This window comes from Labrus mixtus, chromosome 8 (genome assembly GCF_963584025.1).
Source record: "Labrus mixtus chromosome 8, fLabMix1.1, whole genome shotgun sequence".
In the NCBI taxonomy this organism is placed as follows: Eukaryota; Metazoa; Chordata; class Actinopteri; order Labriformes; family Labridae; genus Labrus; species Labrus mixtus.
The window spans coordinates 8,522,427-8,540,653 of NC_083619.1; the positions used below are offsets into that span (position 1 = coordinate 8,522,427).

General features: G+C 41.4%; 1 protein-coding gene across 2 annotated transcripts; it reads left to right on the forward strand.

Moving 5' to 3' along the window:
- Positions 1 to 1,170: 1,170 nt before the first annotated feature.
- On the forward strand, positions 1,171 to 17,812 carry col6a2 (collagen, type VI, alpha 2). Of its 2 annotated transcripts, XM_061044078.1 has the most exons (32): positions 1,179 to 1,388; positions 4,002 to 4,093; positions 4,220 to 4,320; positions 4,421 to 4,564; positions 5,945 to 6,307; positions 7,039 to 7,059; positions 7,148 to 7,213; positions 7,303 to 7,401; positions 7,522 to 7,548; positions 7,678 to 7,704; positions 7,813 to 7,857; positions 8,802 to 8,855; positions 8,951 to 9,013; positions 9,103 to 9,165; positions 9,257 to 9,310; positions 9,402 to 9,437; positions 9,520 to 9,582; positions 9,720 to 9,782; positions 9,897 to 9,959; positions 10,348 to 10,410; positions 10,507 to 10,557; positions 10,647 to 10,745; positions 10,823 to 10,885; positions 11,089 to 11,124; positions 11,228 to 11,273; positions 12,037 to 12,189; positions 12,294 to 12,388; positions 13,080 to 13,261; positions 13,368 to 13,546; positions 13,651 to 13,689; positions 16,273 to 16,607; positions 16,829 to 17,812. In XM_061044078.1, the coding sequence occupies exons 2-32, from the start codon at positions 4,018 to 4,020 to the stop codon at positions 17,096 to 17,098; spliced, it is 3,039 nt and encodes a 1,012-aa protein (XP_060900061.1). In that variant the 5' UTR covers positions 1,179 to 1,388; positions 4,002 to 4,017; the 3' UTR covers positions 17,099 to 17,812. The 2 variants fall into 2 exon arrangements, with proteins under 2 accessions (XP_060900062.1, XP_060900061.1); XM_061044079.1 differs by lacking the exons at positions 16,273 to 16,607; positions 16,829 to 17,812 and adding an exon at positions 14,850 to 16,086 and having other exon boundaries at positions 1,171 to 1,388.
- Positions 17,813 to 18,227: the final 415 nt, after the last annotated feature.

An 18,227-nucleotide genomic window follows, 5' to 3' on the forward strand; every position in this document is an offset into this window, starting at 1 on the left:
AGAGAAGAGCTTCATAGAGTAATAACTCTGGTCAGCAGCTGCCTTTCTCCTCCTCCTCCTCCTCCTCCTCCTCCATTTCTTTCTCATCTGCACATAGTCATATTGGCAAAAAAAGACTCCTGTAACATCTCCAACAACCTCCAAACTGACCCTCTATACATTCAGATTAAACCAAATTATTAAGAAGAGCGACTAAAACTTAATAAAATGCAACTACCAGAGAAATCCTTCTCACCAAAGGCTCCTTTGAGTAAAAATATGGATTCCCCCTTAGTTATCAACAGGATCCTTTATACTTTCTCCCTCTCCAAACCAAACCCCTCTCCTGTAAGGGATGCATGTAAAAGCTTGTTCCTCCTGTGTCCTAGCCTGGATATCACATTAGTGGCAGTGCACTGGCTGCTCTGCAGGACACATCAGAAACTTCACGCTGACTGTACTCTCTAACATACATGATCAGAATCAATGACTTAAAAAGAAATATGCTTTACATTCTCACAGTGTCAATGCAGATGTGTTCAGGGTAAATCTTCTAAAAGCGGAGACCTCCCACTATGTGCACAAACACTTCAACACATACAAATAGGCAAACGTGCAGCTGCAGCACCTACATGGTTATAAACATAGGGAGCAGACTTATGGACAGTCTGTCAGTGTTTACAGCGAGTGTAAACTCCTCTCACTCTGCCTACTAATTGCAACCAGACCACTAGTCACAGGCCAGGGCCGTTTGTGTTTACGAGTGAGAGGGGGCTAAGTCTGCTCTTTATCCTGTTCTATTTCATTCTTACCCACCACATGTATGAGATTATGTGAAACCTCCTGAATGCTCTTTGTGAGGGACATGAAAGCTCAGTGTGTCCCCAGGGTGGCTTCATCTGTTCCTCTGAGGGCCACATCTGTAGTCAAATTAGTTATATCTCCTGAAAATAATCGGACGTTAAAATCTGTGCCTGGAGTTTTCGAGGGGGGGGGGATTTATTGTTTTTATTCTAAACTCCAGCTGCGCTTTGGCATCCTCTTTTACTGCTGCTTGGTACTAATGCTGGTAAGATATACAGTATAGGGCCACGGGCACACGCGCGCGCGCGCACAATGGTTCCGCGTGCGGAGCCATGGCGCCTCCAAGCGGACAAGAGTGAGCACTGGGGTGCGTCCCGCGCGTGCAGGAGGAGGGATCAGAGCTCGTTGCTGGAACTGGACCGGGACAGGAGAGCGAGCGGACGGCTCTTCTGAGGGAAGTAAACGCGCATCCAGGGCTATATTTCCCATTTTCTTCCGTCTCTAGACCCCTTTTCTTTCAAGGCTTTTCCTTCTGCTGAGATGAGGAGATAATCCACAGAGGACCAGCTACTCACGAAGTTTAGAAGTTGACGGAAAGTATTCGGGTAAGGAGAACTTTTACGCACAACAATGTGCCAATGTGTCTTCCACTCTCTTCATCTTGCTATTTCCAAATATGTGTCTGTGTCTGTCTCTTAGTCTCTCTGTCTCTATTTTGGTCTCTTTGCATGTCTTAAAACTTACTCTCAACTAAACCCACTTAAATTGGGACTTTTTTCCCAGTCAAACTAAACTTTTAATACACAACAGCTTCGAATTCCCTCCAGAAAGAGGCCCCCTCAGAACGCGGGCTTTACAGGGCTTTTATTCTCATATTATCTGCATCATATCTACCTGTAGTGATGAAAAGTTAAGAGGACTCGCTCGCTCCCCTGTTCAGAGCAGAGGGAGCGGAGTGAGAACATCTGCAGGAGCGAGTCTCTCCGCAGCTCACAGCTGTCCTGTCTGTCCGCTGGAGGGAGCCACAGTGGCGACTAAGTCTGCTGGTTGGTTTGCAGTTTAGATGTTTTCAGGAAAAACTCAAGTAATGAGTCTGTATCCATTGTATTCCTTATTGTGACTGGAAAATGAACTGGGCAGGTCTGAGTTGGCTATACAGCGAGTTCTAATTTGTTGTGACAACTTTGCAACAAAAAAAAAGTAAGAATAAATGAAAGGTGGATTGCTGAACTGGTACAATGAAACACATTAAAAAGAAGGTTATATGTGTGTATATTAGCACTGCTGTGATTACCTCAGCACTCTGTCTGCAGCTTCATGCCTATGACCGAACATCAGAAGTGCTGATATGCAATGCAACATCACTCCTCTCGTGTGGAATTGCTTAAATATGATCTATGCCTCTTCCTCAAAGAAATAGATGGTTGTTACTTACAATAATTATTTTTAGCTTGTAGATGGTCCTGTGGTGGACACTTGTAAAGTTGCCATTTTGAATTGAATTTAAAGTGAATTATAAATAAAATAAATCAGCATTGTACCAGCAGCAGGCCTTGTTAACATGTTGCAGTCAGCTACCCTCTGGAGACTTCCTTCCTGCACAAATTGAGGGGCTGGATTATAGTGGGCACTGCCCGGAGCCTGGACTCTGCAGGGGCCCTGAAGGTCTTAAGTGTGTGTCATTGGCTGGTTTTTTAGTTATATGGTCAATCATCAAATATTTGTTTTCGAAGATACACACTGATATGACATCAACATCAATTCTGAGGCAGGTCCTGCATGATTAGCTCACCTGTTCAAATGCTGCATGTTCCTGTAATTACTAACACGGGTCAATGTGAGAGGGCCCCCTGATGGGCTAATACAGTCATGACAGTTAGTTTGACCTTGGCTGACTGCAGAAAAATAAGAAGCCTCTGGAGGGCAGCAGACTGAGGCCTGTCAAATCTTTTTTTAATTTGATGTATGAACTTTTTGTAGTACCTTAAGAGCAAGTCCTCAACAAAAAGAGAAAAAGACCTAAAACAAGGAGAAGTGATCATGAGGTCATAGTGATCAGAATATGAAGGCACAATTTGCAAAAGTGGCAAAAGTGAGATATTTCTTGTGATGCTGCATAAGTCCTGTCAAATCTTTTGCTATTGAACAACATTTCAGTTTACTATATTCATGCAGCACCCTGCTCCTTTTTGTCATCACTTTAAATAATGTTTGTTAAATTATCTTTACTTGAAGGACGATGTGGTGAAAGACATTTTGTTAGTTTACTGAGCCAGAACTGAATTGCATTTGTTCAAACAATGAGTCCTTCAAAAAGTGAAGTGTGTAGAGATCTGGTTGAACTAAATAAACGTTTAGCGATCATCACTGACGTTTGGCAGCCTGTAAAATCCTGTGTCCATTTTTCTGTAAGTAAAATTAAGCAAATATCAGCCTATGTTGATATACCTCTCTTCTGCTAGTTTTTTCATTTTGCATTTCCACCATGAAATACAAAAAGAAAAAGACAAGTTTTGTTTAATTCATGACATGCTTCTAAACCTATTACATAACTCTGTGGACGCCATTTTGTTCCCCGGGCAGAAGTCAGTTTCTTCTTATGATTCCTTTAAATTGATACCAGATGCAGAATGTACATGAGGAAATAGGTTTAAATTATTCTGCAAATATTTTGTCAATAAAAAGGCTCTTAAAGAAACAAATCATACACAATCAAGACTAGTGGCTTCAGCCGTCGGCTCTATAATGACAAATCTGTGACCAAAATGTCTGAATATGTTCAACAAACAAGTGGAGAATGGACCTGTTTCTTAACAAAATATATTGTTTCTATACCTATAAACCCAACAGTAAAGTGATTGACCAAATGACCAGCAGGTGGCAGTGTGTACGAGGAAAAAAATGTCTCTATCATTTAATAAGCAGCCCCTTTTTTGTAAAACAAAAATAAAACAAAAATTGCAACACAAGCATGAAGTCAACATTGTCTAAATGAAAGCACAGCATTGCCTTTTTTGCCCAATTTTTTGCACCACACCAGCGACAGGCTATTTCATTTTTTTAATGATTTAAAGATAAGCACTTGTTGTGCTTGTTTCATTAGTTTAGGAGGACTACATGTGAGTACTAATTTCTCTTTATTGATTTGAAGGCATAAACTGAAGTTTAAAAAGCATATCGTTGTGTCAGTTGTGTGTTTTTGTCTTTTTGTGTGTCAGACAGGAGAAGAGGAAGATGCTGGGGTTAAAGGTCGTCGCGCTCTGTCTTCTTTTCGGAGCCCTGACTCACGGCCAAACGTCAGAGTGCAGGAGTAAGATACTGAACCCTTGTTGCTTTAAAGCCACAGTAACATGTCATGTTAATGATATATTTGGTCTTGTTGGTTTAAACTCCTTTGTGGTATTAAATGTGTGTGCATGTGTGTGTGTTCCTCCAGAGAAGAATGACTGTCCCATAGACGTGTACTTCACCATCGACACATCAGAGACAATCGCCCTGCAGGAGCCTCCGCCTGGATCGCTGGTGGAGAGCATCAAGGTTCCCTCATTATCTGCATCTTTATGAGTTAAAACATCAACACAAACTTTTATAGTGTCATCATGTCCGTGTTGTTTGACGTTTTTTTGTCTTCTTGTAGCAATTTGTAAAGCGGTTTGCACAACGTTTGGAAGATGTTGAGTTCAAAGGAGCCGTGAGGATCAGCTGGAACATCGGAGGTCTGCACTTCTCTCAGAGACAGGAGGTGTTCAGTCCCATTGGGCCCAAGGCTGATTTCATTACTGTGAGTACCACACACATGAGCACAGATTCTGCTCGTATGTCCCTCGGTTTTTGGATGGAGAGTGCTCACCTGTGACTGCACCATGAGGAGTTTTATATGCAGACAAAAGGCAAAGCGATGGAGAGTGTTAAGCTGTGGCTTATAGCTGCAGCACTGATTATTGTTTTTATGATTGTTTTTTTCCTAGAGACTATGGTTCTCAAAATGTTTACGATACCATACGATACACTTTATTGTCCCCTTGGGGAAATTTGTCTTGGACTCAAAGTGCTGCCAAATATTCAGTTGCTTCCATTCGAATCCAAAAAGTAAAAACAATAGAAAAACCACATCCACACATAAACATAAGGGCACATACCAATGCAGAGCAACACAACATATATTGCACATTACCCATATTGCATGTTTTGAGTAAGCATGAGAGATAAAGTAACAAAGGTAAGAAAAATATAAAAAGCATACAGGGACACCATAATAATAATAAATTAGATTTATATAGCGCTTTTCTAAATCCTCAAAGACGCTTGACCATGACACTATTGCACAACCCACACAGCCTTATGAAACATTATTCAGAAATGTTATTGACGCGAGAACAATAGTGGTTTAATACTTTTAGATACCATGTGTTTTAAAACAATGCGTTCTCAATTATTTTAATAATAGGCTTATATAGTTTAAAAAAGTAGCAAAGCTTAAAAAAAGATACAGATTTTTTTGTAATATTTTTAATCATCCACTGTCAAAAGTGAAGGAGAGAGCAGTGCACAAGTTTGCAGAAGTTTGCCTTCAATTTTTGGTAATTAAAGACAGAAATGACGTAATATTGGGTGTTTAGGACTTGTATTTTTGTTGCAGTCCTATAGAAATGGGTTGTTTGAATTTTACGAGAATGTTATCGAAGTTTTAAACTTTTTGTATTGTGACGACCCTAGAGACTCATTATCACTATAGCAACCAGGGCTTTTTCATACAGTCTGTATTGCAGATCAAAAAATGGTATCTAGTGGCTTGGCTTTGGTTTAAAATGTAAAGACTACTCGCACATTTCCTAATTTGATTCTGACTGCGAATTTTGTGGCACCCCTTCCCCAACACCTAAAATGATTTAAAAAAACATTTATATGAATTCGGACGGAACAAATCAGAGGAAGAGCTTTTTGCCAATGTCACTTTTAATAAAAGGTTGTTGATCATAAACTTCATGTAACTGTATGTGGTCCCATGTATTTTTGTTTCTATAAATCAATTATTCAGACAACCACTAAGTAATTAGCACAAAATGAAACAGATACCTCTGGGACCCTCACGTTTTCCAATCCCTTTGCAGTTTCTATCTTTTTGTGATCTGTCATCTCTATGTTCTTGTCATATATTCAGCGTCTGGATGGAATCCGTTACCTGGGTAAGGGCACCTACATCGATTGTGCCCTCACCAACATGACCCATGAAATGGTGCGCTCCCCCACATCCCAACGTGCCCTCCGGTTTGCCGTGGTCATCACTGACGGCCACGTGACTGGAAACCCATGTGGAGGCATCAAAGTGGCAGCAGAGAGGGCACGAGACGAGGGCATCCGGTTGTTTTCTGTGGCGGCATCGAAGAACATCGAAGAGACGGGGATGAGGGAGATCGCCAACTCGCCTGCGACAGTCTACAGGGACGAGTTCTTGGCTGTGGATCTGAGCCAGGGAAGAGCCATCATTCATGATAAAACCATCGATCGCATCATCCAGACCATGGTAACATGCACTCGGACACACAGACGCCAAGGACTGTATACAAAGATGGACAATGTGACAGCTTCCTAAAAGTGAGGCCAAAACATTTGGACCTTCTACTGCTCATTGGCTGCAGTGTGTGTCATAAACTCTGCCTTCTCTATGTTAAGAAATGGGAGATAATTCATTTTAGAAAATTAAAATACACATCAAATCAGCTTTTCCTAAACATACTTTATCTCATGAATGTAAGTTATTATCCGGTGGATTTATGTCCAAGTATTAATATTTCTGACAAGTTTGGTTTTAGTTTTTGGAAACTTTAAAAAGGGATCATGATTGAAATTCTAACATAAACAAACTTGAACATAAAGAACACTCACACAAGAGTCATGGACCTTTATATAACCGTGGTGTCTGCTTTACAACAACAACAACAACAACACAAGAATCTTTTCTGCGGTTGACTGTAGCGACCTGAGGGGTCTTTATAGTTTGATCTGTAAGTTACTGCAATGTGTGATCTGGTTATCAGATGGGGCGGGGGTTCAATACCTCGGCTCAAACAGCTGATTACCAGACTCTGGCTCCATATGTGCAATGTGTTAGAGGGGGTATTTGGCTTCACTTCTGTATAACAAGAGGAGGTGGAGACACGCTGTCTGTCTTTATATACAGTCACTGACAGAAAAAAAAAATGAAGTATGGTCAAAGACTGTTCTGCTCACACTTTGTGTCTTCCGTCTTTATAGCACCATTTGGCTTACGTAGAGGTAAGAATTCACACAACACTAATAGATTTAAAGATTCATGTTTCAGACTGTCATCTGACTGTTGTTCTTTGTTTTCTGTATTTCTCAGTGTTACAGTGTGTCCTGTCTGGAGACACCAGGACCCGACGGTCCAAAAGGCCACAGAGGGCAAAAAGTGAGGCTCACAAACACAAACACACACGACAGAATTTGCATACTTGTCACGCGCTCATATATTTTCTTTTATTAACCCGCTTTGTGCAGGGAGCTAAAGGAGACAACGGAGATCCAGGTGTGAAAGGAGAAAGAGGTCGCCCTGGAGACCCTGGTATCGAGGGTCCTATCGGTCAGCCTGGTGTCAAAGTAAGACACTGATTATTTACATATATCACATATCGTACATTATCCAACAATACAAATAGGAATTAGATGTATGTCCTTATAAATATAAACTATTTTCTTGTCTCTTTTTCCTGTCTCTAGGGAGAAACAGGTCTCAAAGGAGACAAGGTAAGACGTCACTTTCCCAATAAAGTTTTAGAAAACTGTGTTAAGTGCTGAAATTTGAATGAAGTTATTATGTTTGTAGATAGATATGATCATACATTAAATGACCATACATCTTCTGTCTGTCCACAGGGAGAGATTGGAGCTCAGGGGAAAAAGGTAGGTCTTTGGTTGTAACTGTAATTTATTCCAACCAGATAAGAAGTTATCATCATTTTGTCAAGGGATTGGTCTTACTCTTCTTACTGGTCTTGTTTTTGTCATCAGGGTGTAGGTGGTCTCCCAGGACGCAATGGCACAGATGGACAGAAGGTGGGTGATGCAATGAAACTGAATTCTGTTTTTACAGTTTAAGGAAACTAAACTCATCAACAATCATAATCCAAAAAGTAACAGTCGAGAATGACTGAAGAAAAACTCGCTCTTCAGCCCTTTAGTCATCTCAACTCTGTCTTCCCCATATTTTGTGTCCGTCTTCATTGTCCAACAGCAATAGGCCGCAAATAGTTTTAAAATAAAAGAATACCTTCAAAACATCTTGTTTGTCAGTATGTGGGTGGCATTAAGTTGTCAATCGGTATAAAATATTGGTTATGAATGAAAACTTAAAGACATAACATGCAAAACGTAATACAGCAGAAATCAAATATATCCTAACTAAATATATCGGTGAGAAAGAAAGTCCATCTCACTCCGGGATTATTGGTTTAAACTCTGCATTCATACAGGACAGGATGGCGTTTCCATCAGCTTGTTTTTGTTTCAGAAGCTAACGCATGTTTCATTCATGTGAACGCCTCCCTGTCCGACCGTAAGCCCTGCCAGCACATGGTGGAAGAGAGACAGCCCCGCCCACTTAGGGTTGGTGCATGTAGGTGCATAATGGCATTTCATCCCAAGAGAACAATTCATGGAGAACCAAGAGACTTTCCAAACAGGAGAAGATACTTTTTTTTGTTTAAAGTACTTCAAAGAAGTAAGAACAGAATCAACTTTGGGTGCATATTTGATTGGAGATCAGTAGTAGATCAGTAGAAATGACTGCACTCGGTTGGAACTCTAAGGGAGGGGTGGGGGAGGAGGGGAAGTGGTGTGCTGAAGGGACAGCTTTGTTTTGGTTTGAGAGACTGGGGCTAAAAAGCAACATCTACTGTACGTATACTCTAAAAGTTCTTTATTATACCTTTAAAAACCTTTAATGAAATGGAAACTGTAAGATACTTCTTTGATTAAATATCTTCTCTTCTTCACTGCAGGGTAAAATTGGACGTATTGGTGCTCCTGGCTGCAAAGGAGACCCGGGCGACAGAGTATGATTGATTGTCATTTTTTTGTGAAATTATAAGAAGTATCAAGACTGTGTTGTGTTATTGTGTATTTATGTTGTGTGTTCGATGCTTTGTAGGGTCCTGATGGTCATCCCGGTGACGTCGGTGAACGTGGTCCCTCTGGAACTGACGGAGAGAAGGTATTCACATCTTCTCTTTCCTTAAACTTAATTGAATCAGCCATCAAACCCCTGCTTAAATGATGACTCATTTTGTGTTTTGTCTTCAGGGTGATTCTGGTCGTCCTGGAAGATCTGGTCCACCCGGCCTGGCTGGAGAGGCTGGACCAAAGGTACATCTGAACACAAAAGGTTTTGGTCACGTTAAATAATTCTTTTTAGAAGTTGGAGGTTACGGCTAAACTCTTGTTGCTTCTTCAACAGGGAGAGAGAGGAAGTCCTGGATCACCTGGCATCCCTGGACAGAAAGGAAACCCTGTAAGACTCATCGCCACGGACAGAAAAAAACATTCAAACACACTCTCATGCAAATGCATCGTCAAACTCATCTGTTTGTTGTTTCTCGTAGGGAACCCCTGGACTCCCAGGAACCAGAGGAGAGCAGGTAAGATTTACACAATAACTTTTGTTTCACTTCAGTCTTTTATTGACTTTGTGTTGAATGCCTTATTGTTCTTGTCCTCTAGGGGAGAAGAGGAGACTACGGGCCAAAGGGGGCTCAAGGGCCAGACGGTGTTAAGGGAGAAAGGGTACGAGTATTAGCACATCACCACACAAGTGTAAAACATTTCTATGTTCTAGACTTCTTGCCTTGGCTCCTATTATTTCATTTATTCAGACATATTATTCCACCACCAGGCGTCTCAATTTTTTTTGTGTGTCGCAGGGTGAAAGTGGGCCAGAGGGTACAAGAGGACGTCCAGGTGAATCAGGAAACAAAGGAACAAAGGTGAGAAGACCCACTTTTAACTTTAAATTGCTCATATAAGCATAATCAAATCTTGAATCTTTTAAATCTGCCTCTTGTTGTTGCACCTGCGTTTACTTTCTCTCATCTTAACAGGGAGACAACGGTCTGAACGGCCCCAGAGGACCACCGGGGGAATCAGGGGAGACTGGGAAAAATGTGAGTGAAAAATGAGAGAGCAAATATGGCAAATGTACACACATTCTTTACTGAAGAAAACCTGATGAAACTTTGGTAAAAGAAGTACTCACTGAACTTCTTAACTTGGTTAAAATGTAGAAGTACATCCTTGAATCTGAACTCACAGTGTAGAAGTAGGACAATCAATAATTCCCCTCAAATGGATTTAAACATTGTAGCCTGTTTAAAAAATCTAAGGAGCAAAAAACTTAAATATTTGAGTTAAAAATGGACTGGGTTAAAGGAAGAGTTGTCAGCAAAACTAAATAATAAGTAAACTACAGATTCTTGACTATTCTACTGAGGAACAGTAACATCAAAGATGCATTACCTTTGCCAGCTTACATTAACACTGTCTCTGTTATAGGGTACCAGAGGTGACCCTGGTGATGCTGGACCAAGAGGAGAACCTGGACAAGCTGGACCAAAGGTATGTTTCTCCATAAATCTGGATAATTATTAACATCTTCATTGGTTTCAGTCAGCATGCCTTTGTCTTGACTGTATTTCTTATGTTTCTATTCAGGGAGACTATGGAAGACCTGGTTTTAGCTATCCTGGACCCAGAGGACCATCGGTAACACACACACAAACATTCAGTCATTTTACATTTGCTACCTAGAGTGACAGAATTAGCTAACAAGAATTGTGTCTGCTTTTGTACAGGGTGAAAGAGGAGAGGGTGGAAACCTTGGACCTCGTGGAAGCAGAGGAGACTGTGGTCAGAAGGGCGATCCGGGGAAAAAGGGAACTCCAGGAGAGGGAGTAAGTAACTAACTGCTAACACTGAAGCAAAAGGTGTCTGTTTCAGAGCATTAAGGCTATTTGTTTGCTTCTAAAAGGGTGAGCCAGGACCTCAGGGTGAACCAGGCTTGAGAGGACCAAGAGGAGACGGTGGGCGTGATGTAAGTACTGTGAATAAAAAATAAAAACATTTGCTTTCCTAGCTATTGACATACTGCAGATGGAGAAACGATATAGTTCCATTAAGCCAGAAAAGTCAAACTAGGCTGCAGCTTTAATTTGTTTACTTGTTGCCAATTAGCATTATCTCCAGGACAAACCATGAGAGGAAAGCTGTGATTTTTTGTCTTTTGGTCCTTCACAGGGAGATCCTGGTCCTGAGGGAGACCCCGGCCTCACAGTGAGAACATTTCATCTAATCGTTTTTTTTTTTTTTACTGACACATCAACAGAACCTACAGTGCAAAAGATGAATGACATGATGATGTGTTTTTTTTCTGCAGGAATGCGATGTCATGAACTACATCAGGGAAACTTGTGGCTGCTGTGGTGAGTTTGGTTACCATTGTCTTTGCACCATAGACTGTATAAAACATGGACAATGTCTAATGGTGGTGGCCACCATATTGGAGGCTCTTCCTCCACCCAACTTTCAGTGAATCTAGAAACCGGCAAAGAGGTGCAGAAAGGAAAACTTCTCTCACAACAATTAAGCACCGAGCTAAACAACAGGCGTCTACTGAACTAGCCATCAGAGACCCAGGGGCAGCTCATGTTAGCTCTGCAGACCAAGGAGGAGCCACTCCATCCAAACAAACAGGGGAAAAGCCAACAAATGATCAATGTATGAGAAATCTATGTTAGACACAGACAACGATATCTAGACTTCTTGAAAGGTCTGTCAATAAATGACACTGTAAAGTATATCATTTGACAAATATTCCGATGAAAAATTCTCCTAATGTAACCGAACATCACAAACACAGCTAAGAGTTTATGGTTATGCAACTTAAGTTGGCTGAGGTTATAGACAGCCACCACCAATGAGCTATTACTGAAAACAATCAAGTCCCTATTTATGCAAATATTTAAATCTTAGTAAAAGTTAAATGGTTAAGTAAAAAAAAAATATCCAAATGTAGTTGACAGAAATAAAGAAATGTAAATTTGCAAAAGCATACGGGGCCTTTTGGTAAATTACTCACTTTTAAAGCCAGCCTCAAGAGATCGAGTGAGGAACTGCAGTTTTTACCATGTATTGGCACTTGTATCTGATAGTGTAAGATTCACACATTTGTGTTTTTGTCTGCAGACTGTGAGAAACGCTGTGGAGCCCTGGATATTGTGTTTGTGATCGACAGCTCAGAGTCGGTGGGTCTGACCAACTTCACCCTGGAGAAGAACTTTGTCATCAACACCGTCAACAGACTGGGATCTCTGGCCAAAGACTCACAGTCAGACACAGGTGGACATGCCTTGTTCATACACATGCTTGTGATTTCAGACTTACTTTAGAATAATGTAACAAGGTGGCTTTGAGCTTGGTTTAAACTTGTCTTGTGTTCACAGGCACCAGAGTTGGAGTTGTTCAGTACAGTCACAGTGGAACCTTCCAGGCCATCAGACTTGACGACCCCAAGATCGATTCACTGTCTGCTTTTAAGGTCTCACACAGAAACACACACCAACACACATGCAGCTTTGAAGAGTATTTTTAGAGTTCAGCACAGACTGAACTTTTCTCTTGTGTCCAGATGTTTTTGGATGAATCATAGCTGATGTGCTCTCAGATCACAAAAAAACCCAAGTAAAAACACATTTAGTCAGCCCATTCTACTGGGAAACATGAATCTTGGGGCACTATAGTTTTGCGTCAAGTCATTCCCACTTTCTCACTCATGCTGCCTTTAAATACAATCTTTACTCCAGTGGTTACCACATTGGAATTTGTGTACAAGATTGACTTGGCACCAAGTAGTGGAGTCATGACAACACAGCTGCTAGCCAATGACAAAATACCACTCTAAAAGCATGCAAGGCTAGCCTGCGGGTAACAAAATTGCAAGAAATGCTCAGTCATATTTCACTTAATACAACTTAACACAAGATTACAATTTCAAACCTTAGCATCCACCACAAAAATGTAGCTTTAGTGCCTTCTGATATTAAGCCCAGTTTACAGCCATGATACTTTTCACATTAGCAACCCAAATCCTCAAAATGGCCACAGTGTTACTAAGATAACTTTAAAGCACTTTTGAATAATGTTAGAAGGCCCCTCCTCTGTGTTCATACTGAGTATAAACCTCAGGTCATGCACATCACTCACCAGCTGTAACCTTCTCCACTACCCAGGAAGCAGTGAAGCGGTTGGAGTGGATCGCTGGAGGAACATGGACTCCCTCTGCTCTGAAGTACGCCTACGACAACCTGATCAGGGACAGCCGCAGAGCCAAAGCCAACGTGACTGTGGTCGTTATCACTGACGGACGCTTCGACCCCAGAGATGACGACTCACTGCTCACCTACCTGTGCAGGTGCCTCACACTGGAGATTCATGATGGGATAAAGAATGAACGTTTGGGGAGAAGAAAAGGTTTTATCTCATTTCTTTTATCTGTGTTTACCTGTCCATGTGAGCAGTGATCCCAGCGTTGATGTGAGTGCCATCGGTATCGGAGACATGTTCGACCAGATCGAGGAGAACGAGATTCTGAAGAGCATCTCCTGCCAAAAGGACAGCAGGGTGCTGGGCATGAGACGCTTTTCAGACCTGGTAGCTGAGGAGTTCATTGACAAGATTGAACATGTTCTTTGCCCAGGTACTCCTATCACAGAAACACACAACATGGACTGTAGGATCATCTGGTCGACTATTTGTCCCACATCATTTTTCTCTGACATTCTGTCTTTATCTTTGATTTAGATCCTGTCATCGTTTGCCCTGAACTGCCATGTAAATCAGGTAAGACCCTAACACTCAATGGATCTCTTACTACTCTCTTTTATGATTTTATTCTGTTTCAGCCTGGCTAAATCTCATGTCAGATTGTATAACAGTGTTTGTAAAAAGTGTCCTATATCAGGGATATGTGTCAAACGAATTCAATATTTTTCCTAAATGGTTTGTCCCTTTTTCTTCATCTTACCATAACACCATCAACCACTTGACATCTTTTTAACCAAAAGCAACAAGGCCTTTGAGGAAAGACTGTCCCTTTATGTGCACTCCTTCCCCATCCATGACTTCTCTATGGTGGCAGGTGTCACCTTCGAAAGTTATTATTCGGACCAGCTTTAAATATGCATCTTTAGATGTACCTATATATAATAGCTATTAAATATTTAACAGTCATAGAAATAGTCCCTGTTTACATACAAGAAACTTCCAGCTTTTTCTAATCTCCAGCAAACAGCTGCCACCTTATTAAAGGTTTTGTTGTTCATTAAACAGGTAACATGTAAATCCTGAGATCACAGGTGAAATGAAATTACAGGTATTAATAGAAACAGGATATCATGGTGAGTGAGTTTTCATGCTTAGGGTATTGCCTAACCAAAAATCTGTTGACCTAAATGAAGTCAAACCGTAGAACTTGCAATTATGAGTCATCAGTGTAAGTCCGGCCTCTTTAGCCCCGTTTCCACCAACAGCCGGGTTTGGTTCAGTACAGTTTGGTACAGTTTGGTACGTGTAACCTTGAACTTGCTTGCGTTTCCACAGTCAACAGTCCCCTTATTTGGTAAGTGGAGTGCAAGCCAAATGGAGATAGCCGCGTCAGCTATGTAATAGTGTGACATCATAGCAGCCCATCACAGTGTAGCCCGCTGTTAATGAAGTTAAGCGCTCAAGAGGAAGAACAGGGACACAGTCAACAACGGACTCTTTATGGTTGGATCAGTACCCTTGGCACCCCAACAGACGGGTACCATAAAAGTAGGACGGTACGGAGCCCTTATTTTGGTAACATTTACAACTTTTGACGGTGGAAATGCCAATGAATGGGTACCGTACCGTACCGAACTGAACCGGACCACTTGGTGGAAACGGGGCTTTTGTTGGATTTGTGATGCGTCGTGTCAGTGGGATTCTGCCCACACTGTTGTTCCGCCCACTTCTTTCAGGAGGGGGTGGCACTGCGGGGCAAGCCCCTTCCCCCTGGAAGCCACTGTCCGAGGAAGGCAACCCCTCGTTGGTCCCCACCTCTTTGGAGGGCGTGGCCAGCCTGCTGAACGGCCTGAGTGAGCAGCAGTACGGGGTTGGCGTAGCAACCATGGCGTACACAGCCCAGAGAGCCAAACTCGCCGAGGGATCAGACAGGCAACAGTGGACCGAGCTGTTCATCGACTCCTTCAAATATGTCTATGGAGACATATTGGGAGACCCAGAAAAAGCCTTGGGACTCTGCTAATGCTAACATGCTATACATGCTACCTCGCCATAATGGACGCCAATTACTAATCAGCTTACTGCTGGACATTGAATAGATTTTATTCAACTACAGGGCATTTTTTAACTCTACAGGTGCAATACTCTCCTGGGCTGATGCAAAATAAAGTTGCATGATATTAATCTGGTCCTGTGCTAACATTACAGAGCAGCATTCATCTCTGTTATTGTATGTGATGGATGGGACAAATTCAGATAGTGGATTAATGATTCTCCCTCTCGTCCAAGAATATTTCTGAGTTAATGTCCATGGAGCTGTTTGTGCGGAATATATTCCTGTTGTAATGATGATACAGATCACTTGTTCCATCTTAGAGCAGATGACTTTTTCCCCTTCAAATGGAAAGTGGATGTCATCCATTTGTTGGAGGATGATTGGTGTTTAGGGCCAATGAAGTCGCTCCTGTGCGAGAACAGTGGCTTTTAGTTGAAGCTTCATTTCCACTGTGAATCAAAAGCTGGCTGAGTCATTTTTTTTTTTGCTGTTTTGCACATATCCGTGGTTACAGTCTTAAGTACATTTTTCCTGTATTCTGTGAAGTAGTCGTGTTGGTGGAAAGGCCATTACATGTGGAAAATAACTGGTTTTATACATGTCACATTATACTAACTGAGTCAGAAGTAGGAATATGTTGATGTTTGGTTAACAGACTTGGCACCCACAATGAAATAACTATATTGAATATTTTGCCTTGGATTGGTGCATGATTTTTTTGCATGGCTTGTAAGGAACAATGACAAAAGGAAAATGACCACAGAGTGGCTTTAACCAAATGTTCGGAATCATGTTAGCTCTGTGACTGCAACTTGCTGGTGTGAACTCTTTTTGTTGTTGTTGTTGTTGTTGTATTAAATGTATACATTATTTTAAAATGTTGTTCAAGTGAATAAAATTGTAATGCAAACTAAAAACTGCTTTCTGGATGAGGCCACTACTTTTCTGACAAGGTTTTTAATGGCAGTTGAACTGCAGCTAGCATGTATGCGTCATGTTACAGTACATTTTACTTTGTCCTCTGAACATCTGTGCTTCAGCTTTGGCTAGCAGAACACAATGTGTGATTTATTACTTAACGTATGTGCATTTGTCTGTTCCAGAACCTGCCGTTGCTAGCTGTGTTCAGCGGCCTGTCGATGTGGTATTCATGCTGGATGGTTCTGAGAGGATGGGACTGGAGAACCACCGCAGGGCCAAAGAGTTCATTGAGAACGTGGCTAACGAGCTTATCCTGGCCAACAGCAACACAGATGAGAGGAATGCCCGCTTTGCTCTGCTGCAATACGGCAGTCCTTTGGAACAGAGGGTGGAGTTCCCGCTCACCCACAATCTCACAGTGATCTCAGATTCACTGGGAGGGATTAGATACATGGACTCGTCTTCTGCTCTTGGCAGTGCTATCATCCATGCTGTCAACAATGTGGTGATGCCTCAGGTATTAAAACACACAAACACATGCATTGATTTTGTGCCAGGACACACGTAGCTAATCCCCTGCTGGCTATAGCATCATAGAGTTATAAATCTTCGTATCAAACTATCACAATAAGGGTAATTTGATAAGTAACTGAAAAGAAAAATAGATAAGTATTGAATTTCTCTTCCAAAAGTAAGCAGAAAAATGTATTTCCCTAACCATGACTGTTGCGCTTTTAGCGGGGAGAACGCTTGGCTCGTCGCAACGCTGAGCTGGCCTTCGTGTTTATCACTGATGGCATCACATCCAATGATCAACTGGAGGAGGGCGTGTCTGCCATGAGGCGGGCGGAAGGCGTTCCCACGGTCATCGCCATGGGTTCAGACACAGACGAAGAGGTGCTGCGGAAGGTGTCGCTAGGGGACATGTCAGCCATCTTTAGAGGAAGTGATTACACCATTCTGAACAAACCCTCATTCTTTGAGCGCTTTGTCCGCTGGATATGCTAGTGAGGAACTGTAACACACCACACCATAGAGTTAGAATCCACAGAATGAAAGAAGGGCCTGCTCCTTCAGCGTACACATAAACACACACACACAGAGGCATCAACAACCCTCTGCGATCATTTTCATTACTGGACGAAACGCACGGTGGTGGCTTAATATCCAGTTATTAGAGGTAAAAAGTAATTTAAAGCAGCTTAAACAAAACACTTTACGCCAGAAGACACACACGCTGTTACACATAAACACATAAGCATTCATTCTTAACCTATGGTCAGCACGTCCAACCAAAGGCACAGAGACAGGAAATGCGTTTGATTATTGAATGTGTATGAAGCAAATTGTCGGCTTTATTTTTTTTTTGTATTGGTTCTAAGCTTGCAAAAGAAGAGTTTGCTATCTCTCTGTCTTCACAAAGTCAGTATTTACATAAAAGGTGCTAAAGTTAAAAAATAAAAGACAAAGCCGTTTGAGTGGTTCTGAAGACTTTCTTATGTCATGTTATGCTGTAATTACTGTAGTTTGTTCAGGGGATTAAAACATACAGACAAATGTTTTCAAGAGAAGAAATGTTGCACATAAATGCCCCACAGTCCGCCAAACCAGAAGACACACAAACACGTGTATACTGTATGTAGTTCATTACAAATATATTGACAACATTAAAGAGACATATCTGTAAACATGAAGTCCAAATAAAGCCGAATGTGGTCCCCCTACACTGTCTTTTGTGTTTGCAACTTAAGTTTGTGATGTGGTAACTTGTTTTTGATTCATGTGCAATGTGTCATTAAATCACTTTAACCTTAGCAGCAAGTACATTTCTCTTAACAATGATTTTAGTAAAGAAAAAAAGTGTGCAAAACTTAGCCTACATTACAGTGGCGGACTTTACCATAGGCACAGGTAGGCAATTGCCCTGGATCCCCAAACTGGAGGGGCCCAATAATACCCTGAAAAAATCACGTTCAAGAGTTAAAAACAAGTTTGTTTTTTTAACTTTGTGATAAGTTATTAGGTTTTTTTTTTTTTAATCCATATGCAAAAAATGTTATCAGAAGAATGGCTAATTCATCTTTAACTTATTCTCATAATTTCGACTTTTTATCTCATAATTATGACTGGGGGGGAA